This window comes from Lepidochelys kempii, chromosome 4 (assembly GCF_965140285.1).
Source record: "Lepidochelys kempii isolate rLepKem1 chromosome 4, rLepKem1.hap1, whole genome shotgun sequence".
Taxonomy (NCBI): Eukaryota; Metazoa; Chordata; order Testudines; family Cheloniidae; genus Lepidochelys; species Lepidochelys kempii.
In genome coordinates, this window is record NC_136383.1 from 91,212,256 (window position 1) to 91,237,666 (window position 25,411).

The 25,411-nt window shown below is 45.0% G+C and overlaps 1 protein-coding gene across 8 annotated transcripts in view; it reads left to right on the forward strand.

Moving 5' to 3' along the window:
* Window positions 1-8,629: 8,629 nt before the first annotated feature.
* Window positions 8,630-25,411, forward strand: part of LOC144930508 (protein furry homolog-like) — a 224,732-nt gene continuing 207,950 nt past the window's right edge. For 7 of the 8 annotated variants that reach the window (XM_078852551.1, XM_078852555.1, XM_078852553.1 and 4 more), the window contains exons 1-4: window positions 8,631-9,122; window positions 16,136-16,189; window positions 22,910-23,049; window positions 23,632-23,728. In XM_078852551.1, the coding sequence (XP_078708677.1) occupies window positions 22,922-23,049; window positions 23,632-23,728 (225 nt within the window). In that variant the 5' untranslated portion in view covers window positions 8,631-9,122; window positions 16,136-16,189; window positions 22,910-22,921. Of the gene's footprint in view, window positions 9,123-16,135; window positions 16,190-22,909; window positions 23,050-23,631; window positions 23,729-25,411 lie in introns of all 8 variants that reach the window. The other variant, XM_078852557.1, reaches the window with a different exon arrangement.

Below are 25,411 nucleotides of genomic sequence, written 5' to 3' on the forward strand. Positions count from 1 at the left end.
ACCAATTTTAAGACACTGGTGGCCGTGAAATTGACCAAAGTGAACCGCGAATTTGGTAGGGCCCTACTTATATGACTCAGTATTAACTCCTCATTAAGAAAGTTCTTTGCATTTGACTTGCCATTCATTTGGGATGGATGATCTGCTTAACTAGGGATACATGTTTTGTGTTATGTTGTCAAGGAAGCCCATGGAGCTAAACATTCTTAAGTCCTATAGTTTTTGCTCTGACTTAAGGCAAAGCTAAATCCTGAACCAAGAGAACTGATGAGGAGTCCGGTGGCACCTTAAAAACTAACAGATTTATTTGGGCATAAGCTTTTGTGGGTAAAAAACCCCACTTCTTCAGATGAATGGAGTGAAAATTACAGATACAGGCATAAATATTTATTGGCACATGAAGAGAAGGGAGTTACTTTACAAGTGGAGAACCTATGTTAAAGGCCATTCAGTCAGGGTGGATGTGGTCCAATCCCAGTAACTGAGGAGGAAGGAGAGGGAAAATTGCTTTTGTAGTGAGCCATCCACTCCCAGTCCCTATTCAAGCCCAAATTGATAGTGTTAAATTTGCAAATGAATTGTAGCTCTGCAGTTTTTCTTTGAAGTCTGTTTCTGAAGTTTTCAAGAGAACTGGTTTATCTTGAGATGCATTTTGATGCTGAGGGTTTAATACTTTGGAATGTATTGTTAATTAGAGGAAACTAAGGGCTTGTCTATAAGTGGCGGTTAAAACAGAGTAAATCAAGATAATTTGGTTTGAAAATGCTTGTGCAAACATGGCACGATCCCTAATAGCACACTAACTCCAGTTTGTTGCAAATTCTGGAGTTCGCTTTCAAAGTGAACTGATTTTGCAGTGAATCAGGTTAGTTCAGTGTATTCTTCATTTGCATGCAGTGCTGCTGCTTGTTAGTCCTCCATTAGGTGGTCTCATATTGCTTTGCCGGTCTACTGTCTGGTGTCAAGTTTACTGGATGTACTGTCCCCTCTTGAAAGCTGGCGTGGGGCCAGATTTTGCCTGTTTGCTCCTGGATTTGAGTACACTGCAATTGCTGCAATAATACTCCAAAGTCCTATGACATACCTCATGCAGCTGCTTGGAGCAGTACTGGGACCCTGGATCTTATTGCTATCTGTTGAGAAGCATCGGTGCAGGAAGCTCTTGTGGCCAGAGAGATATTTTTGGGATAGGTTTCAGAGTAACAGCCGTGTTAGTCTGTATTCGCAAAAAGAAAAGGAGTACTTGTGGAACCTTAGAGACTAACCAATTTATTTGAGCATAAGCTTTCGTGAGCTACAGCTCACTTCATCATACCTTCATCACAGATGCATACTGTGGAAAATACAGAAGATGTTTGTTTTTATACGCACAAACCATGAACAAATGGGTGTTTATCACTGCAAAAGGTTTTCTCTCCCCCACCCCACTCTCCTGCTGGTAATAGCTTATCTAAAGTGATCACTCTCCTTACAATGTGTATGATAATCAAGGTGGGCCATTTCCACCACAAACCCAGGTTTTCTCCCCACCCTCCTGCTGGAAATGGCCCACCTTGATTATCATACACATTGTAAGGAGAGTGATCACTTTAGATAATGACAGGTATACATCCGATGAAGTGAGCTGTAGCTCACGAAAGCTTATGCTCAAATAAATTGGTTAGTCTCTAAGGTGCCACAAGTCCTCCTTTTCTTTTCACTTTAGATAAGTTTCAGAGTAACAGCCGTGTTAGTCTGTATTCACAAAAAGAAAAGGAGTACTTGTGGAACCTTAGAGACTAACCACTGAAGGTAAAAAATCCATTACAATCTACATACCACACAGACTATGCTGACAGCTTGTGCCACACGCTCTCAAAGAAACTGTGGAATCACCTGATCAACATCCTCTACAGCAAACAGGGAAAGATTAAGAATGAGCTCTCAAAAATGGATACTCTCATAAAAAACCAACCTTCCACACAAACTTCCTCGTGGCTGGACTTTACTAAAACTAGACAAGCCATTTACAACACACACTTTGCTTCTCTACAAAAGAAAAAGGACACTAAACTTTCTAAACTACTGCATGCCAGAAGGGGCCACAGCAATGGTTCCCTCAACCCACCCAGCAATATTGTTAACCTATCCAACTATACTCTTAGCCCAGCAGAAGCAGCTGTCCTATCTCGGGGCCTCTCCTTCTGCCCCTCCACCCCCACTAACATGATACAGTTCTGTGGTGACCTAGAATCCTATTTTCGACGTCTCCGACTCAAGGAATATTTCCAACATACCTCTGAACAACATACTAATCCACAGAGACCTCCCTACCAACACTACAAAAAGAAGGATTCTAGGTGGACTAAACAGCAGACTGGACTTCTACATAGAGTGCTTCCGCCGACGTGCACAGGCTGAAATTGTGGAAAAGCGGCATCACTTACCCCATAACCTCAGCCGTGCGGAACACAATGCCATCCACAGCCTCAGAAACAACTCTGACATCATAATCAAAAAGGCTGACAAAGAAGGTGCTGTTGTCATCCTGAATAGGTCGGAATATGAACAAGAGGCTGCTCGGCAGCTCTCCAACACCACTTTCTACAAGCCATTACCCTCTGATCCCACTGCGAGTTACCAAAAGAAACTACAGCATTTGCTCAAGAAACTCCCTGAAAAAGCACAAGATCAAATCCGCACAGACACACCCCTGGAACCCTGACCTGGGATATTCTGTCTACTACCCAAGATCCATAAACCTAGAAATCCTGGGCGCCCCATCATCTCAGGCATTGGCACCCTGACAGCAGGATTGTCTGGCTATGTAGGCTCCCTCCTCAGGCCCTACGCTACCAGCACTCCCAGCTACCTTCGAGACACCACTGACTTCCTGAGGAAACTACAATCTATCGGTGATCTTCCTGATAACACCATCCTGGCCACTATGGATGTAGAAGCCCTCTACACCAACATTCCACACAACGATGGACTACAAGCCGTCAAGAACACCGTCCCAATAATGTCACGGCTAACCTGGTGGCTGAACTTTGTGACTTTGTCCTTACCCGTAACTATTTTACATTTGGGGACAATGTATACCTTCAGATCAGCGGCACTGCTATGGGTACCCGCATGGCCCCACAGTATGCCAACATTTTTATGGCTGACTTAGAACAACGCTGCCTCAGCTCTCGTCCCCTAAAGCCCCTACTCTACTTGCGCTATATTGATGACATCTTCATCATCTGGACCCATGGAAAAGAAGCCCTTGAGGAATTCCACCATGATTTCAACAATTTCCATCCCACCATGAACCTCAGCCTGGTCCAGTCCACACAAGAGATCCACTTCCTGGACACTACAGTGCTAATAAACGATGGTCACATAAACACCACCCTATACCAGAAACCTACTGACCGCTATTCCTACCTACATGCCTCCAGCTTTCACCCTGACCACACCACACGATCCATTGTCTACAGCCAAGCTCTGCGATACAACCGCATTTGCTCCAACCCCTCAGACAGAGACAAACACCTACAAGATCTCTATCATGCATTCTTACAACTACAGTACCCACCTGTGGAAGTGAAGAAACAGATTGATAGAGCCAGAAGAGTTCCCAGAAGTCACCTACTACAGGACAGGCCTAACAAAGAAAATAACAGAACGCCACTAGCCGTCACCTTCAGCCCCCAAGTAAAACCCCTCCAACGCATTATTAAGGATCTACAACCTATCCTGAAGGATGACCCAACACTCTCACAAATCCTGGGAGACAGGCCAGTCCTTGCCTACAGACAGCCCCCCAACCTGAAGCAAATACTCACCAGCAACCACATACCACACAACAGAACCACCAACCCAGGAACCTATCCTTGCAACAAAGCCCGTTGCCAACTGTGCCCACATATCTATTCAGGGGACACCATCACAGGGCCTAATAACATCAGCCACACTATCAGAGGCTCGTTCACCTGCACATCCACCAATGTGATATATGCCATCATGTGCCAGCAGTGCCCCTCTGCCATTTACATTGGTCAAACTGGACAGTCTCTACATAAAAGAATAAATGGACACAAATCAGATGTCAAGAATTATAACATTCATAAACCAGTCGGAGAACACTTCAATCTCTCTGGTCACGCAATCACAGATATGAAGGTCGCTATCTTACAACAAAAAAACTTCAAATCCAGACTCCAGCGAGAAACTGTTGAATTGGAATTCATTTGCAAATTGGATACAATTAACTTAGGCTTGAATAGAGACTGGGAGTGGCTAAGTCATTATGCAAGGTAACCTATTTCCCCTTGTTTTTTCCTAACCATCCCCCCCCCCCCCCCCAAGACGTTCTTGTTAAACCCAGGATTTGTGCTGGAAATGGCCCACCTTGATTATCATACACATTGTAAGGAGAGTGGTCACTTTAGATAAGCTATTACCAGCAGGAGAATGGGTTTGTGTGTGTGTTGGGGGTGGGGGGTGTTGAGAAAACCTGGATTTGTGCTGGAAATGGCCTAACTTGATTATCATACACATTTTGAGGAGAGTGATCACTTTAGATAAGCTATTGCCAGCAGGAGAGTGGGGTGGGGGGAAGTATTTTTTCATGCTTTGTGTGTATAAAAGATCTTCTACACTTTCCACAGTATGCATCCGATGAAGTGAGCTGTAGCTCACGAAAGCTTATGCTCAAATAAATTGGTGAGTCTCTAAGGTGCCACAAGTACTCATTTTTGGGATAGAGCTCTTTTTGTGGACGTTGCTAGTCAAAGGTCATGATCTAGAATGCCAACCGGTGTTGAATAAAGAGTAAACAGGGGACATGTAACTTGTTCGGTTTTGGAAGTGCTGGACAGGATTTTGCAGAACTACATGATCACCAAACCCAGAAAGGTTGTGGAACCTGCTACCTGATCTCTTTCCCCCACTACAAAGACAACCAGAAAGACTCACTGGAGCATGAGCATGAGGATGCCAATGAAGAGAACTCCCCGGAAAGCCAGGATATATCTATTCTTCTTTGAGTGATTGCTCATATTGATTCCAATTAGGTGTGTGCATGCTGTGTGCACAGTTATCGGAAAGTTTTTCCCTTAGCAGCACCTGTCGGGTCGGCTATGGAGCCCCCTGGAGTGGCGCCTTCATGGCGCTCAATATAGGACCCTGCCGACCCAGAGCCTCCTCAGTTCCTTCTTACCGCCAGTGACAGTCTTTGGAATTGTGGTGTCTTGCTCTGCAAGCTCTTCATGTTTCCCAAGCTTCTCTTTCGGACTGTTTGTTTAGTTCTTAATTATTGTAGTTCTAGCTAGTAGTTAGTTAGCTGTTGTGTTATGGGGTTTACCCTCCACCCTGACTGCGTTCTCCTTGCGGGACTTACATGAGTAAGTCCCAGGGGTTCAAGCCCTGCATGTCCTGGAACAAAGCCCATGCCAATGTGCGACTCTCATGACACTTGTTTAAAGTGTTTGAAGGAAACACATCAGTCAGAAAAGTGCAGGATTTGTAACTGCTTTTGCCCCCATACCAAGAAGGAGCAGGACTTTAGATTGAAGCAGCTCCTTATGCAGGCAGCACTTAGACTGCAACCTGCATCAGGCCCACCTCCACAGGCAGCGCAGAAGTGAGGTTGTACCACCCTCTTTTCCGTGCTGCAGCAGCCCCAGAACTGGGCTCTGGGTTTCTGCCCTCCACAGCTCTATTCCCACTACTTCCTAATCCCCCAAAGCCAGAAGGTGTCTCAGACCCATTCTAGACATGTGAGGACTCAACAAGTTCATGGTGAAGTTGAAGTTCCGCATCGTTTCTCTCATTACAATTATCCCTTCTCTGGATCCAGGAGACTAGTTCGCCATCCTCGACATGAAAGATGCACGCTTTCACATAGCGATTTGCCCTGCACACAGACGCTTCTTAAGGTTCATGATCGACCAAAAACATTATCAGTTCATGGTCCTTCCCTTTAGCCTGTTGACAGCCCCACGAGTGTTCACCAAGTGCATGTCAGTGATAGCAGCCTTCCTCAGAAGGAGGTAGGTGGTGGTATACCTTTACCTCAATGATTGGCTGCTCAGGGGGCATACCAGAGAAAAGGTGGAGTTGCAGGTCCATCTAGTCACATCCACATTCAAGAGACTGGGTCTCCTCCTCAACGTGAACAAGTCCACCTTGTCTCTGACTCAGAAGATAGAGTTTATTGGAACAGTGTTGGACTCCGTCCAGGCACGAGGAAGCCCTACGGAGTCCCTATTCCAAGCCATGGCAAGCATCATTTGATGCATGAGACAGTATCTGACCACTACAGCAAGAAATTGCCTCGGTCTCCTTGGTCACATGACGGCCTGCACGTACGTGGTCTGACACACCAGACTGAGAGACTCAGGCCTCTATAGACGTGGCTCTCTTCGACATATTGCCCGGGGTGCGACAGCCTGGGACTAGTGGTCACGGTGCCACAGCAGGTGCTAGAGTCACTCCAGTGGTGGCTTGATGCTTGAATAGTCTGCGAAGGAGTCCCCTTCAACAGCCATCCGCTGTCCTTGTCTCCAGTTACGGACACATCAGCTCTAGGTTGGGGCGCACATCTGGGAGATCTCCGAACGCAGGGCCTCTGATCACAGGATGAGTTCTCTCTCCATATCAATATCAAGGAACTCAGAGCGGTTCAACTCACATGCCAGGCCTTTCAGTCTCGTCTGCAAGGTCAGCACATGGCAATCATGATGGCCAACACCACTGCAATGTTTTACATCAACAAGCAGGATGGAACCTGGTCTTCACCCCTCCGTCAGGAGGCTCTCAGGCTCTGGGAATTCTGTATAGCCCACTCCTTTCCCCCGGAAGGATCATATCTGCCCGGAGTCCAGAACGTACTGGCAGACCACCTCAGCAGGTCCTTCCACAGCCATGAGTGGTCCATCCGGCTGGACATCCATTCCATCTTACAGAGGTGGGGGTTTTCCCAGGTTGACCTATACACCACTTGGAGGAACTGGAAGTGCCCAGTGTTTTGCTCCTTCCAGAAAAGCAGCACAGTCTCAATCCTGGATGCATTCCTGCTACCCTGGGAGGCCGTCTGCTCTATGCCTTTCCCCCGATACCTCTCATGCCCAAGGTACTACTCAAGGTCTGCAGAGACGGGGCAGAGATAATTCCGGTGGCGCCAGTGTGGCCATGATAACATTGATACACCACGCTTCTGGATCTGTCAGTCGACAGTCTGAGCAAGTTTCTGCTCCTCCCCAACTTGATCACTCAGTACCACGGTCGTCTTCATCACCTAGACCTCTGGTCCCTCCACCTTACGGCTTGGAAACTTCATGGCTGAACCCTATGGCACTCCTGTGCTCAGAGCAGGTAAGGGAGGTCTTACTCAGCAGCAGAAAGCCCTCCTTGAGAGCCACATATCTGGCGACGTGGAAGAGGTTCACTTGCAGGTGTGACCAGCGTCATTCGCCCCCACTTCAGGTGCCATTACCTCTTATTCTGGAGTACCTTCTTCACCTGAAACAGCAAGGCCTGGCAGTGTCATCCGTAAAGATACACTTAGCGGCTATCTCGGCTTTCCACCCCGGAGTCTCTGGATGCTCCATCTTCACTAACCCCATGGTTGGACGGTTCCTCAAGGGTCTGGATGGCTACATCCCCAGATTAGACAGCCTGTTCCTGCAAGGGGCCTTAATTTGGTCCTTTCCAAATTAATGGGGCCCCCATTCAAGCTGCTGGCCACTTGCTCCCTTCTCTATCTATCATGGAAGGTAGCCTTCCTAATTGCCATCACATCAGCAAGAAGGGTGTCAGAGTTAAAGGCCCTTAACTCCACCCCACCTTATACAGTTTTCCCCAAGGACAAGGTGCAGCTCAGACCTCCCGGCTTTTTTGCCTATGATGGAATCACATTTCCATACCAGCCAACACATTTTCCTGCCTGTTTTTTATCCAAAGCCTCATACCAGAAGCCATGAGCAGAGGCTGCACTCCTTGGATGTTGGGCGAGAGTTAGCCTTCTATATCGAATGCACCAAGCCATTCAGGAAATTGAACCCGTTTTTTATAGTGGTGGCAGACTGCATGAAAGGCCTACTAGACTGATCTCAAAGAATATCTTCCTGGATCACATCCTGCATTCACACGTGCTACGAGCTGGCTGAGACATCAGCCCCAGCACTTACGGCACACTTCACAAGGGCACAGGCATCATCGGTGGCATTCCTGGCCCAGATCCCAATCCAAGAAGTCTGCAGGGCAGTAACTTGGCCCTCGGTGCATACGTTTACCTCTTGTTACGCTATCATCCAGCATGCCAGAGATGATGCAGCTTTTGATCCCACAACCTAGGTAAGGCTTGGGAGTCACCTAATTGGAATCAACATGAGCAATCACTTGAAGAAAAAACAATTACTCACATTCTCGTAACTGTTGTTCTTCGAGATGTTTTGCTTATATTCATTCCAAACCCATCCGCCTTCCCCTCTGTTGAAGTAACAGTCAAGAAGGAACTGAGGAGGCTCCAGCTCAGCATGGTTATATATTGAGTGCCATGAAGGTGCCACTCCAGGGGGCTCTGCAGCTGACCTGACAGGTGCTACTAAGGGAAAAACTTTCCGACGACTGTGCATACGACGCACACACACCTAATTGGAATAGATATGAGCAACACATCTCGAAGAACAAGTTACGAGATAGTGAGTAACCATTTTGTTTTGTTTTGTTTTTTTTATACAATTTATTATTGTGCTATTCTGTTGTGCTGCCTTCTATTCTGGGTGCCCCATGGTCACAGCTGTTGTAGGTGGGTGTGAGTTAGGAGCCTGTCTGAATCTGAGGCTCCCCTGCCTCCTTTAGGCTATGGTGTTTGTTCAGCCCTCGCCTGCCCCTGTACATGTTTCCAAAATGATGGCTGCTCTGGCTGGGCAGTCAGTTTCTGTCTCATGCTGAAGTCCTGGTTATTGATTGGTTTTAGGCCCACACCACAGAGAGCACATGCCCATTTACCTGTTTTCCTTTCCCCTTCTCTCATCTGTCCTCTACCTGTCAGCTGCTTGATGTCCTCCTCTTCTTCCTTGTCCTCATCCCGCTTCCTCCGCCACTGAAGCTCCTGCTGCTGCTGCCACCAAATCGTCTGCTTGATAGTGGTGAGTGAAGTCCAAAGCCAAATTCACCTGGCTTTGAATGCCAAAATACAGCCCAAGCAACCCTTGAATATTTTAGGTTGCCAGCTAGTACTATAGATCACTGTTGGGTTCATGCTGTCTGACAGCAATTAAAAAAATGACACTGACCTGCCAAGAAAGGAGAAGCATGGGGCAGAGATGAGGAAATGGAGGATTTTTTAAAAACTTGAACTTACCTGGCTTCTGCTATGCATCCCACAATGCACACTGAGAAAAATCCCATAATGCACACTATTCAGCAGGAAAGCAAAGGATCATGGTCTACCCTTTGAGAATGCCAAGCTGTTAGTAAGCAGCAAGCTACTGCCCTACTTACACACTGATGCACATTGAAAGAGGGTGCACCATCCTATGTGCACACTATTAGTTAGGCTTGTGTGTTGTGCATTACTTGACATGCATCAAAAAAAGCTGCAGCTTAAACCCAGACAAGCCCTTAGAGGCATTTTCACTATTTTTATTCTAAAATTGACAATAATCCATGTAAGAGTGGGTGTATAGCATGCAGCTATTCCATTCAATAAACACAATAATACAGATGACAGGAAAGCTAAATACTTGATATTGCAATTACTATGATAATTATACTTTCTGAAATTCATGAAAATTCATGTAGGAAGTATTTAGTTTATTTAGCATAATCAAATTCTTTTCAAGTAGTGGCAGTAGGCCAGTCTTCTGTTCTGATTCTTTCTCTCTTTTAAAAATAAAAGTTCTATATTGTTAGATATTCAGATGAAGCACAATAGTGGTGGACCATAAAGGTAAAGCTAAGGCTAAGACTATCACAAGCAGAATTTTAGAGATGGAAGGATGCAATTCCTTCCCTTACTCCCCACCAAACTTTCAGGCTGGTTTGGAGGGGAAGGAAGAGAGGTGAGGTGAACTCCGCTTCAGAGGCGGAAGTGATATCCGCAACAGCGGGAGCACTTTAAACACTCCTGCCTCCCCTGAGGGGAAATACCAAATAACTGGTGAATGGAGAGAAGTGTTCCAGAAGGGGGAGCCAGAAGGCCAAGGAGAGCTTCCTTCTTCCAACATGGTGCCACCACACAAGCCTATAAACACATATGCGTGCTGGTACCATTCCGAATGAAGGGGGAAGAGTACTGTGAATAGACAGTGTCATTCCCTTCCCCCACTGGGGAGATAAAGAGCCTCTGGTATTGGGAGGGGTGAAGGGGACATAAGTTCCAGACTCGGAGAAATATGGGAGGGGGGAACATTTGAAGGGGGTTTGAAGAGATGTAGGACTTCTAGCATTAGGTGGAAGAGAGGGCAGTAGGTTCTGGGGTGGGAGGGCTAGTATGGACAAGGGGATATTGAGTCCCTGGAATGGGGAGGATGCAAGGGGGAACATACAGCCCCTGGCATGCAAGGAGGACATAAATACGTTGTTGCATATAATTTTGTTTTACATTATCCTAGTATTGTTTAATGCAGGGGTCGGCAACCTTTCAGAAGTGGTGTGCCGAGTCTTCATTTATTCACTCTAATTTAGGGTTTTGCATGCCAGTAATACATTTTAACATTTTTAGAAGGTCTCTCTCTCTGTAAGTCTATGTTATGTAACTAAACTATTGTTGTATGTAAAGTAAACAAGGTTTTTAAAATGTTTAAGAAGCTTCATTTAAAATTAAATTAAAATGCAGATCTTATCAGTTTAGTGCAGTGGTTCCTAACCTGGCCGTTGCACACACCCCCTGGGGGTGCGAGATGCCCTTTCTAGGGGTGCGAGACATGAGATTTTTGTAGAAGGTAAATCATCGAAAACACAAATTAAGCACAGGCACATAAGTACAACTACTTTGTTTAATCAAACCTATGTATTTATTAACATTATACATTTTTTAACAATCATTGTAATATACAGAGTTTTTAAGTTTTCAAGTTTTTAATCTAATTGTAGTGTAATTTTTGATAAGGGGTGAGAGAACATATTTTGAGAATTCCAGACCATCAGCGGGCTGAGCATGGACGGGTGTAGTGTATTAAATTGCTCCCCCTAGGAATGTGCTACTTACGGTGTACTACTTACGGCTGCCAGTCCTGATGCTCTGAGCAGCATGGTAAGGGAACGGGGAACAGGAGTGGTTGGATAGGCATGGGAGTCCCGGGGGGCCTGATAGGGGTCGGAGCCATCAGCGAGCAAGGGGGCTTGAGTAGGGTCGGGGGGGGGCGGATAGGGGTGGGGGTTCCCAAGAGGAGGCGATCAGGAAACAAGGAGCAGGGGGGGTTGGATGGGTGGAGGGTTCTGAGGGGAGCAGTCAGGGGGCAGGGGGTCCTGGGAGGGGGTGGTCAGGGGACAAGGAGCCGGGGGTGGGTGGGGTTGGATGAATCAGGGGTTATGAGGGGGGGCAGTCAGGGGGCGGGAAGTGGGCCGGCTGTTTGGGGAGGCACAGCCTTCCCTACACCGGTGTAGTGTATTAAATTTCTCCCCTTAGGAATGTGCTACTTATGGTGTACTACTTACGGCTGCCAGTCCTGGTGCTCCGCAAGTAGCACATTCCTACGGGGAGAAATTTAATACAGTACACCGGTCAGCCTGCCGCTGCTCTGGGGTTCCGTTCACCCAGACCGGCAGCAAGCTGAGCAGGGGTGGCGGCCAGGATCCCGGCTGGCAGCAGCGTGCCAGTAAAAATCAGCTCGCGTGCCACCTTTGTCACATGTGCTGCAGGTTGCCGACCGCTGGTTTAGTGGATGTAAATGTGTGGTATAAACGGTATGTAATAGGGCACTGATGACATGTTTGGAAAAGGAGAGGGGAAGAGGCTGAACTTGCCTGCTCAGCGAGCTAACTGTCCATCATCACCCCCTACTGTCTTTGGATCCGAATTACTCCTCTGGTATCTATGTTCATAGTTCCTGCTGCTGTTTTCCGATACAGTTGATTCCAGATAGCAGAATTTATGCACAACTTCTAGCATGGTACTAACTATTGAAACTTCTGGTGCCATCAAAACATCTAGTATCAAAATCATTGTTGTCTTTAGACTGATGGTTACTCCAGATTCATCACAGGCTAGTGCAAAGCGATTGCAAAGTTGCTGGAGCTCCTTGTCGCTGTGTGCGAAAAATACTGCATGATCGGCAGAAAGAAGTTCAACGGCTGAAGTACTGAAATAAGGAGGACAGGTTGTACTTAAACATCTGCACAATGTCTTGCTTGCCTGCTAAAGGGAAGGAGAGACACCAAAAGACACGAAGGTTGCAACATCATAACTGTATACAAACGAAGGAGATGAGAGATTGCAACAACTGCAGAGGAATCTCTTTTTTTGTGTTGCTGGCAAGGCATTTGCATGGGTTATTCTCAATAGACTGAAAATTCTTGCTGAACGTGTATATCCAGAGTCAGTGCAGCTTCCATGCCAGTATATCAACTATCAACATGGTCTTTGCACTAAGGCTATTGCAAGAAAAGTGTCAAAATTGTCAGTGATGGAGAATTCATGAAAACCCTTGGTAAATTGTTCCAATAGTTAATTACTTTCACTCTTAAAAATGTATACCTTATTTCCACTCTGAATTTGTCTAGGTTCATATTCCAGCTATTGGATTGTGTTATACCTTTCTCTGCTAGACTGAAGAGCCCATTTATCAAATATTTGTTCCCCATGTAGGTTTTTATCAACTGTGATTGTCACCCCTTCATCTTCTCTTTGTTAAACTAAATAGATTGAGCTCATTGAGTCTTTCACTAGAAGGGATGTTTTCTAATCCTTTAGTCATTGTCATGGCTCTTTTCTAAACCCTCTCTAATTTACCAACGTCCTTCTTGAATTGTGGACACTAGAACTGGACACAGTATTCCAGCAGCATTCACATCACTGCCAAATACACAAGGTAAAATAACCTCTCTATTCCTATTCGGGATTTCCCTCTTTTCACATCTGAGGATCACATTAGCTGTTATGGCCACAGCTTCACAGTAGGAGCACATATTCAGCTGATTACCCACCATGGCCCTCAAGTCTTTTTCAGTCATTGCTTTCCAGGATAGAATTCCCTATCCTGTCAATCTGGCCTACATTCTTTGTTCCTAGATGTATACATTTACATTTAGCCATATTAAAACGCACATTGTTTGCTTGCATCCTACTCACCAAGCAATCCAGATCGCTCTGTATAGGTGACCTGTCCTCTTAATTATTTACCACCAACCCAATTTTTGTGACATTTTTAAGCTTTATCAGTGATGATTTTGTTTTCTTCTGGGTCATTAATAAAAATGTTAAATAGTATAGGGCCAAGAACCGCTCCCTATAGGACCCCACAGGAAATATATCTGCTCAATGATAATTTCCCGTTTACACTTACATTTTGAGATCTGTCAGTTAGTTAATATTTTGTCCACTTAATTTGTGCTGTGTTAATTTTATGTCTAATATTTTTTTAATCGAAATCTCATGTAGTACCAAGTCAACACCTTACAGAAGTCTAAATATATTACATCAACACTATTTCCTTTATCAACAAAATTTGTAATCTCATCAAAAAAAATATCCAGTTAGTTTGACAGGGTAGGGTTTATTTTCCATATACCCATGCATTGAGCCTCGTGATTCCACATCCTAGTTTTTTAATCCAGATTGATCACTGCAGAGATAATTTTAAAATATTCAGTGTTGTCTTGTACAAATAGAGCTGTGCGCACATGCTAGAATGGCATACGTGCATTTTATTTTTTCTAGGAATTACCATGTAAGAAGTGGTTGGGATTTGTTTTCTTATTATTCTCTGCCAGTAAAATTTGGAGGTTGTATTTTTCTTGATTAAATGTTTTCTCTCTCTCTCTCTCTTTTTTTTGTTTTAAGTTATGCATTCTTACATGTAATTAGTGTAGCTGTAATCCATTTTCCATCAGGCTACCAGTGTTACCTTTCTGTTGACCTGTGCAATTAGTCACTTACCATTTCTGAAGGGTGTGGTGTGGTTTAGTCTGATTTGTTTTCATTTTTTCAGATCTCAAATCTTTAGCTAAGGCGGAAAGATTACTAATTGAACTATAAAAATATTTTTTCAAGAGCATTTTCTTTTTTGTTAAATAATAACCTTTAAGTGGTTGAAGTTTAAATTGTTCATAAAAATCAGTGACCTACTTGCTGATTCTGTTTATTTAAAAATAAAAAGCGAATTAACCTTAAAGTTCCTCTCTAATTACTGAAAATTTGTCAACACACTTTATTTATGACTCTTACTTCCCACTTATGTCCATTACTGTGGAACCTTGCTTTGGTTTAGAGTATTAACTATAGGGTTGCCAACCCTCCCGGATTGGCTGGGAGTCTTCTGGATCTCTTGGTGGCTACTGAAACCAATCTGGGAGATTTTAATAGGCCGCTAAAAGTCCACTCAGCGATATAGTGGGGCTAAGGCAGTTTCCCTACCTGCCCTGGCTCCGCATGGCTCCCGGAAGCAATTGGCACATCCCTTTGGCTCCAAGGCACAGCTGCCTTGCTCCAAGCGTGCTGCCCCCCCCCCCCCCGAGTTCCTTGGCTGGGAACTATGGCCAATGGGAGCTGCAGGGGCAGTGCCTGCAGGCAGGGGCAGCACACATCGCTGCCTGGCTGCTCCTAAGCCTAGGAGCCAGACATGCCGGCCGCTTCTGGGAGCCGCCTGAGGTAAGCCTGCACATCCCTCATCCCTTCTGGCACCCCAACCCTCTGCTCCAGCCCTGAGCCCTCTACCACACACAAACTCCCTCCCAGAGCCTGCACCCCAAACCTCTTCCTGCACCCCAACTGCCTGCCCCAGGCTCAGCCCGGAGCCCCCTCCCACACTCCAAACCCGTCAGTCCCACCTTGTAGCCCAGAGCTCGCACCCCCTTCCACACCCCAACCCCATGCCCCAGCCCGGTGGAAGTGAATGAGGGTGGGGGAGAGTGAGCAATGGAGGGAAGGGGGATGGAATGAGCGGGGCAGGGGTGAAGTAGGGGCAGGCAAGGGTGTTTGGGTTTTTGTGATTAGATGGTTGGCAGCCCTAATTAACTAGTAGATCATGGCCCACAGAATAATGTGGGACTAAGGAATTTGTGTCTGTTTCTTTCTTGGCTTGGCCTCATGGGAAGAGCCTTAAAATTGTATTTTTGATAAAATGAGTTTGGGTAATCTTGAAGATCATAAATCAAACACAATAGTGTAATACTCAGAAGTATATTAAATGGGTACTTTTGTTCAAGTTTCTGAACATTTTTTCTTTTAATATTTTAATATTTATTTCATCATTTTATCATGAATATATTTGCTCAATCCAGTATATTTTACAATGATTAATAGTCATGAGGAACTGATACAAACTTGTAACTTTTGTCTGATATTAATATTGCATTTTTCCTCTACATGGCTATCTCAAATGTAAGTGTACTTATAACTGGTATCTTAATGTTATTATACATCACTTTCTCTCTCCTTTACAGTAGGGAAAGTGAGGGGCAAAAAAATAGATGGGGATTGGATTGAGGTTCTACTTTCATGAAGGCCTTATTGTTACCCCTTTTACAACTTCCTTTCTCCCTATATCTGTCTCCCATGATCATGAATATGCTGTGTGTAGGAGGGCCAGATAGGATTTCCGTAAGAAGTCAGTTTGTCACTCATCACCAGCTATCCAGGTGGAGCAGCATGATGATCTTTTTAAGCCCCTGCTGAGGAATGAGACCTAGACAGCTTCTGGAATTCAGAAATTCCAGGTTTTGTGATTGACAGCGTATAGTGCGACAACTAAGCCACCAAACTAGCTTGTTCATCTCTGATCTTTTCTGTATTCAGTTCACATCTTAAAAATTTTTTCCAGCTGGAAAATATAGCTGGAGTTGAGACTGATCTATGCCTCTTTACATTTTCATAAAGTATGTTGATTCCTGCTTTTTACACCTGTATTATATCACATTTGCTTGTTTTGCTTGTTGCAATGCTTTGCTTTTAGTTAATTGCATGCTTCATACTCTCTAATGATTTTTATTCTGTTTCTAGGAAAAGCTCTTGTCAAGATCTCTTCAAAGAGGTGAAGATCTTCAATTTGATCAGGTAGGAAACACTTTCATTTAAGATACTGCATTGTCTGTTTTTGTTTTTTCAGGTTTTATGGAATTAAGGTGTTCCATTCAAGCAGAGGATCACAGTTCTACTGTTCAGATGATTAACTTAGAATGTTAGTGTACTGGTTTATGTTAAATAATTACCAGAGATAATAAGTCCAATTTTTGTTACCTACTCTAAAATGTAATCATTAAAGGGTTTTATTTTCTCAAGGACCATTGCCTAGAAGGTGGAGAATGATACTGTTTCATGAACAGTTTTTGAATCTCTTTGACTTCAGAAAACTAGGATTTAATAAGCAACTTGACAGGGGACACAGAAAAGGAGTTGGTATTAAGACATCACTGCAGTACTGACAAGTGGACTAGAATAGTCTGAGATGGGATTGCTTTCAGGGGATGTAAACCAATCACTTTTTTCTTTTTTTCTTCGGTAACTAAGGTGAAAGTACCTGGTCTGTTTTCACTTGAGATATGTTAAGCAAACCATTTCTGTTGTTTTAATTCTATTTCCTATTATTAATCTTGCTTTTGTTGAGATTACTTTTGTTTAGGAAATTTCATGCAGGTGTCCTCAAATAAGAAAATTCCATGAGGTGAGGTGCAGACGATCCTAGGCAAACCCAAGGTGGGAAGCTGAAAGACTAAGAAGGAGACAATAGTTAATGATGGATGTTCAGACATATTTGATCATAATTGAATTTACAGCCTTGCTACTCAATGTATGGCATGTGGTTGTGTTTTTTGTGTCCCCATCTCTGATTCTGCTATTTGATGTGATGTCCAGAGTTGGAGAGAACATGTTATTTAGAAGTAAGTGTCTCTGAAAGCCAATATGCAGAGGGAGCTGTTTTGCAACGTAAGTGGTTTTCAGCATTGCAGCAGCTCCTGCAGCAGCATTGTCAGAGCTCTGGCTCTGTTGCAGCAGAAGAGAAGAAAGTAAGGAGAGACCCAAAGGGGAAGCAGAGTAGACAGCCCAGGTGGAGAGAGAAGGGAGACTCTGAGTAGGACGGAGAGACGGAGATGTGACGGAGAGACTGCCGAGACTCATCAAGCCCTCGGATCGCTACCCCTTCCTGCTTCTTCACGTGGGCACCAATGATACTGCCAAGAATGACCTTGAGCGGATCACTGCGGACTATGTGGCTCTAGGAAGAAGAATAAAGGAGTTGGAGGCGCAAGTGGTGTTCTCGTCCATCCTCCCCGTGGAAGGAAAAGGCCTAGGTAGGGAGCGTCGAATCGTGGAAGTCAACGAATGGCTACGCAGATGGTGTCGGAGAGAAGGCTTTGGTTTCTTTGACCATGGGATGGTGTTCCATGAAGGAGGAGTGCTGGGTAGAGACGGGCTCCATCTTACGAAGAGAGGGAAGAGCATCTTTGCCAGCAGGCTGGCTAACCTAGTGAGGAGGGCTTTAAACTAGGTTCACCGGGGGAAGGAGACCAAAGCCCTGAGGTAAGTGGGAAAGCGGGATACCGGGAGGAAGCACAGGCAGGAATGTCTGTGAGGGGAGGGCTCCTGCCTCATACTGGCAATGAGGGGCGATCAACAGGTTATCTCAAGTGCTTATATACAAATGCACAAAGCCTTGGAAACAAGCAGGGAGAACTGGAGGTCCTGGTGATGTCAAGGAACTATGACGTGATCGGAATAACAGAGACTTGGTGGGATAACTCACATGACTGGAGTACTGTCATGGATGGTTATAAACTGTTCAGGAAGGACAGGCAGGGCAGAAAAGGTGGGGGAGTAGCACTGTATGTAAGGGAGCAGTATGACTGCTCAGAGCTCCGGTACGAAACTGCAGAAAAACCTGAGTGTCTCTGGATTAAGTTTAGAAGTGTGTGCAACAAGAGTGATGTAGTGGTGGGAGTCTGCTATAGACCACCGGACCAGGGGGATGAGGTGGATGAGGCTTTCTTCCGGCAGCTCACGGAAGCTACTAGATCGCATGCCCTGATTCTCATGGGTGACTTTAATTTTCCTGATATCTGCTGGGAGAGCAATACAGCGGTGCATAGACAATCCAGGAAGTTTTTGGAAAGCGTAGGGGACAATTTCCTGGCGCAAGTGCTAGAGGAGCCAACTAGGGGGGGTGCTTTTCTTGACCTGCTGCTCACAAACCGGGTAGAATTAGTGGGGGAAGCAAAAGTGGATGGGAATCTGGGAGGCAGTGACCATGAGTTGGTTGAGTTCAGGATCCTGACGCAGGGAACAAAGGTAAGCAGCAGGATACGGACCCTGGACTTCAGGAAAGCAGACTTCGACTCCCTCAGGGAACGGATGGCCAGGATCCCCTGGGGGACTAACTTGAAGGGGAAAGGAGTCCAGGAGAGCTGGCTGTATTTCAAGGAATCCCTGTTGAGGTTACAGGGACAAACCATCCCGATGAGTCGAAAGAATAGTAAATATGGCAGGCGACCAACTTGGCTTAATGGTGAAATCCTAGCGGATCTTAAACATAAAAAAGAAGCTTACAAGAAGTGGAAGGTTGGACATATGACCAGGGAAGAGTATAAAAATATTGCTCGGGCATGTAGGAATGTTATCAGGAGGGCCAAATCGCACCTGGAGCTGCAGCTAGCCAGAGATGTCAAGAGTAACAAGAAGGGTTTCTTCAGGTATGTTGGCAACAAGAAGAAAGCCAAGGAATGTGTGGGCCCCTTACTGAATGAGGGAGGCAACCTAATGACAGAGGATGTGGAAAAAGCTAATGTACTCAATGCTTTTTTTGCCTCTGTTTTCACTAACAAGGTCAGCTCCCAGACTGCTGCGCTGGGCATCACAAAATGCGGAAGAGATGGCCAGCCCTCTGTGGAGATAGAGGCGGTTAGGGACTATTTAGAAAAGCTGGACGTGCACAAGTCCATGGGGCCGGACGAGTTGCATCCGAGAGTGCTGAAGGAATTGGCGGCTGTGATTGCAGAGCCACTGGCCATTATCTTTGAAAACTCGTGGCGAACCGGGGAAGTCCCGGATGACTGGAAAAAGGCTAATGTAGTGCCAATCTTTAAAAAAGGGAAGAAGGAAGATCCTGGGAACTACAGGCCAGTCAGCCTCACCTCAGTCCCTGGAAAAATCATGGAGCAGGTCCTCAAAGAATCAATCCTGAAGCACTTGCGTGAGAGGAAAGTGATCAGGAACAGCCAGCATGGATTCACCAAGGGAAGGTCATGCCTGACTAATCTAATCGCCTTTTATGATGAGATTACTGGTTCTGTGGATGAAGGGAAAGCAGTGGATGTATTGTTTCTTGACTTTAGCAAAGCTTTTGACACGGTCTCCCATAGTATTCTTGTCAGCAAGTTAAGGAAGTATGGGCTGGATGAATGCACTATAAGGTGGGTAGAAAGCTGGCTAAATTGTCGGGCTCAACGGGTAGTGATCAATGGCTCCATGTCTAGTTGGCAGCCGGTATCAAGTGGAGTGCCCCAAGGGTCGGTCCTGGGGCCGGTTTTATTCAATATCTTCATAAATGATCTGGAGGATGGTGTGGATTGCACTCTCAGCAAATTTGCGGATGATACTAAACTGGGAGGAGTGGTAGATATGCTGGAGGGGAGGGATAGGATACAGAAGGACCTAGACCAATTGGAAGATTGGGCCAAAAGGAATCTGATGAGGTTCAATAAGGATAAGTGCAGGGTCCTGCACTTAGGACGGAAGAACCCAATGCACAGCTACAGACTAGGGACCGAATGGCTAGGCAGCAGTTCTGCAGAAAAGGACCTAGGGGTGACAGTGGACGAGAAGCTGGATATGAGTCAGCAGTGTGCCCTTGTTGCCAAGAAGGCCAATGGCATTTTGGGATGTATAAGTAGGGGCATAGCGAGCAGATCGAGGGACGTGATCGTTCCCCTCTATTCGACATTGGTGAGGCCTCATCTGGAGTACTGTGTCCAGTTTTGGGCCCCACACTTCAAGAAGGATGTGGATAAATTGGAGAGAGTCCAGCGAAGGGCAACAAAAATGATTAGGGGACTGGAACACATGAGTTATGAGGAGAGGCTGAGGGAGCTGGGATTGTTTAGCCTGCAGAAGAGAAGAATGAGGGGGGATTTGATAGCTGCTTTCAACTACCTGAAAGGGGGTTCCAAAGAGGATGGCTCTAGACTGTTCTCAATGGTAGCAGATGACAGAACGAGGAGTAATGGTCTCAAGTTGCAGTGGGGGAGGTTTAGATTGGATATTAGGAAAAACTTTTTCACTAAGAGGGTGGTGAAACACTGGAATGCGTTACCTAGGGAGGTGGTAGAATCTCCTTCCTTAGAGGTTTTTAAGGTCAGGCTTGACAAAGCCCTGGCTGGGATGATTTAACTGGGAATTGGTCCTGCTTTGAGCAGGGGGTTGGACTAGATGACCTTCTGGGGTCCCTTCCAACCCTGATATTCTATGATTCTAGGAGTGTGGGGGAAGAAGAACCATGGAGGCTACCTTTCTAAACCTTTTCCAGTCAGAACAGCACTATGTTGGAGTGAGAAGCTGAACTCAGCATGAGGAAAGAGAATATAGAAGGAGGCTATAGAACAGATGACGAAGGGGAATAGTAAATAAAGTAGGATATTGAGTGGGTCTAAAAACACTAAAAGGCAGTCTGGAGAGAGGGAAAGTAGCTTGCAAATTGAAGGGGTCTTAGAGTTTCCTTTCTTAGGTTATCCTCCTCCTTTCTTCCTCCTCCTGATAAAGTCTAACTACTCCTGTTAAAGATGACTTCTTGTCCTTGGGTCAAAAAGATAATTATGAAGAGTGAGTAGTTTGTCTTTACAAAGTACAGGATTGCAAAATTGATCATGTTTAAAAACTATAAATAGTGAAGTATGTTTTATAGGATAGATTGTTAACCACAATATTTGAAAAATAATAAAAAAATATAGTATTTTGCCTAGTTTTTAAAAAATGTTACATTATGTTGCCATCTTGATTGCTTTAATGCATTATTTTCTTTCTAAATCTTAAAGTGTGAATGTCCTAGCACACCTTAAGGCAGAGGTGGGCAAACTATGGCCCGCGGGCCACATCCAGCCTGCAGGACCGTCCTGCCCAGCCCTTGAGCTCCTGGCTGGGGAGCTAGCCCCGGCCCCTACCCCACTGCCCCTCCTTCCCCGCAGTTACACCGCTGCACAGGCAGGGCGGCTGGCTCCATCCAGGTAGCGGGGCTGCGAGCTCCTGCCGCTCTGAGCAGCATGGTAAGGGGGCGGCAGTGAAGGAGGTTGGGTAGGGGAGCTGGGGGGCGGTCAGGGGGCAGGGAGCGGAGGGGGTTGGGTAGGGGGTGGGGTTCCGGTGGGGAGGTTAGGGGCGGGGGGTGCCAGGAGGGGGCGGCCAGGGGACAAGGAGCCGGGGGGAGGAGTGGGGAGGGGAGGGTTGGATGGGTCGGAGGTTCTGAGAGGGGCAGTCAGTGGGTGGGGGTGGATAGGGGGTGGGGCCAGGCTGTTTGGGGAGGCACAGCCTTCCCTAGCTGGCACTCCATACAGTTTCGCAACCCCGATGTGGCCCTCGGGCCAAAAAGTTTGCCCACCCCTGTTTTAAAAACAACTTTCCAATCACTGGCATTGACCAGTGATCAGAAAGGAAAAGGAAGAAAGTGTGGCAGTGGAAAACTTCTTTCTTCTTTGAATGCATCTCCACATATATGTTGGTACGCGTGTGTCCTGTGCACTCAAGCTAGAGACTTATGATCAGCAGTACCCGATGGGATGACTCATATACCCTTAGTGTCCTTGTGTCTCCAGCTGAGGGCAAAAAGGGCAAGTGTGTTCCAACTTTCCCTCTGTTCCTTCTCACTGCTCATGGCTACGAATTGAACGTCTCAGTGGCTGCCTCTAAATTTTATGTAATTAGCAGTTAAGTACTAGCTAGCTAGTTAGGTTAATGTTGGAATTTTACAGTGTTTCCTTTTATTTCTTTTTGAAGAAACTATTCTTGTTTATTTACTGGGAAAGTACTCTCAGTACTGGTTCAGTCAAAAGTGAACTCATCCCTAGGTTGCAAAAACTGCCCAGTATGAGAGACAGAAATGCTCTTAAATGATGGTTAGGGTAAGTGCTTAATTTGCCTAGATGAGGGGCACATCACTGAGGAGTGTGCTATTTGGAAGTCATTTTGCAAATAAACCCAGAGATCTAGGAAACCTCAAGTTAAACTTAAAATGTTCCCAACTGAAAGATCACTGTGCCAGGCCTCTGATCTTAGTCTGCTTGGAGCTAGTTCGTCTGACTATGCCTCATCTAGGAGCACTCCAGTAGCCACTTTATCTGGAGCCACAAACCCCTGACACAACCTCATAAGACTTGTGAAGAGAAGTGCGTGCATAAACACATTGGGAAGAATATCACTTTTCCATAATTTATATTGTGAAATAATCGTGTGCTTTAAATGTGAATTTGCTTTGTGACAGCATTCAGGTACATTATTTTAAAATATCTAGCATCTTCTAGTTAATTTTAGCATGGTTGCCTATATAGAGTATTTCAAACCTCCAGATTAACTTTACAATATTTGCTTGTTTCTTTATCATACGTTTTTCATTATGTTTGATTTAGAATGTTGTGATTACAAAAATTCCCTTGAATGAACATAAAGATTATTTTGTACAAAAATTACTCTAACATAACATAGAACTATTCAGACAGTATTAATCTAGAAGAGAGGATGATTTGAAGTAACTAAATTATAAATCTTACATTAACCAATATACCTTTTTTATCTTTCCAGTTGATAAGCTCTATGAGCTCAGTAGCAGAGCACTGTCTCCCCTCCTTACTACGCACCTTGTTTGACTGGTACAGGCGTCAAAATGGAACTGAAGATGAATCTTATGAATACAGACCTCGATCTAGCACAAAATCAAAGGGGTAAGTGCCATTGGATTTTTTCCCCTCAGCAAATCAGCATTTGGTTCATATGTTTATTGCTATAAAAGTGTAGTTGTACTTTTTGGATAACAAAACATTTAATATTTTGGGGTCTTATTTCCTGGGTCAGAAGAGGCTAAAGTTTCTCAGATTTTGCCCTTAACCTGGGGAGAAGTAACACCTTGAATAACTTAATGATTCCTCGGGCTAATTTATGGAGCAGTGTTGATGCACTCTGAAGTGATTCCTAACTAGTTCATGTCCTCTTGAGAGTGGGGGTTGGGTTGTTTGGGGGGGGAAGAGGGTTTGGCTACCTTTGGGGGGGGGAAACGAGGCATGGAAGCAGTAAGAAAAAAATCAGAAAGATTTTCTGGCCTCCTGAAACAATCCCCCCCCCCCCCCCCCAAAAAAAATCCTGCTGCCCCCCAAACTTATAATTCTTTCCTAACCATGTACTGTATTGGATATGTATCTGATTATTTTTACTTTAAAACAACCAACCAAGCACTAATATGTAACTCTTATACTATGTATCTGAATTAAGTCCTACATACAATATTTGTTCTTAATTTCTTCCTTTAGGGATGAGCAACAGCGTGAGAGAGATTATCTACTTGAAAGGAGGGACTTAGCTGTAGATTTCATTTTTTGTTTAGTTTTAGTAGAAGTTCTAAAGCAGGTAAGCTCTTTAGCTTCTACAAGGTGTGTGCTTGCTGTTAATCTTTTGTTTGTAATTGTTAACATCCAAATGTTTGTCATCTACTTCAAGTTTTTTTATATAAGACTCAGGCCAGTACAGGATGAGTACATGTGATGTTACAATAATTCTTTCAGCTGCACAAAGCTTTCCGCCTCTCCTACTTGCTCTCTCCTCAGCTCTCCATCCCTTCTTTATACCTTCTCTATTGAAATCTCTTAGAGGGCATGTCTACTCTGCCGCACAGTTTGGACTATGGGGATGTGACTAGCAGTACACACCAAAGTTCTGTATTGAAAATCCCCTATGTAGACATTGTGGGGTGTACAAAAAGGTTCCTGTTTCACATTGAGGTAATCCTGTTTGAAGTGGACTATGTTATTGCGAAGAAAAGTCAGAATGAGGAAACATAATTCTTCTTTGAGTGTTCTCCACATATTCCAACTGATGGTGGCTGGTGCAGCTGAGATGTTAGAATGTTCTCATAGCAGCACCCATTACAGTACTTGCATGTCCATCCTATCCTTCCCCTCAATGTTCCCAAACATCTGAGGATAAGGGGATGTGCTGCCCTCTGCCATCTCTGTTCCTTCCAACTACAGCAGCAGACAGATGTGGATGTCTCCAGATCTCTTGGATCCAGAGCCTTCTCTCAAGACTTTTTAGTGACCTGGATAGCCTTTTACTTTTAGTATAGTTAGTATAATTAGGATAAGAATAATTAGTTATTTAGGTCAGTTGTTGTTTTTAGTGTAGCTAAATAGTTGTTAAAATCAGTTTCATCTACTGGCTAAATGGCAGATCCAAAGGCAAAGCAATCCAGTTTTAAGAGGTGTGCATCTTGCCTGGTAGTCTTCCTGGAACTGGACACCCATGTCAGATGCTTGGCATGTCTTGGTGACTACCACTCTTATTTGACTTGCTCTATCTACAGTATGTTCGCTCAGAGAGCACGTAAGGAGCATCTGAACAGACAGCAAGCCCTTTTGCTTCAAGAAGCTTTTCTGGCAAAGCTGCTTGGAATTGATAACTCTAAGGGATTCAAGCACAAGTTAAAAAGATGGGTGTCATCACCTCGTACAGCTAACTCGAAGAAAAAGAGTACTATGATGGAAGGTCTGATTTTTGGCTCTGGGATAGAGTTCCATGACTGCCGCACAGTCTGTTCTCAAACTTTGAGCCAACAATGAAAGCTCCAGAGACTCCCTTGTCACTGTCCTCTGAGGCAAGAAGTGAGTGGTGAGAGAAAAGCCATTAGATTGTCCATCTGTGTTCCAAAAAAGATGGCAAAAGACAAAAAAGCACCTGTTAGTGGTGTGACGTTACACTGAGGAGATTCATTGGCTCCAGATCTGTCAGCATTGGATCCTAAACTGAAAGCGAAGAGTGCTCATTAGGGTAAATTCCTTCATAAATTTCATCTAACAGATCCAAAGTTAGTTATGGAATCAACAAGTTTCTTCATCACAGATTCACATATTTACATCAGTTATTGTGGTAGCTTATTTCTGTATCTCTGAGTATATCTACACAAGGATAAAAAACCTGTATCTGGCCTGGGTCAGCTGACTCAGAGTTGCAGGGCTTGGGCTCCAGGGCTGAAAAAATCGCTGTGTAGACATTTGGGCTCAGGCTAGAGCCAGATTCCCTACGCAGCGATTTTTA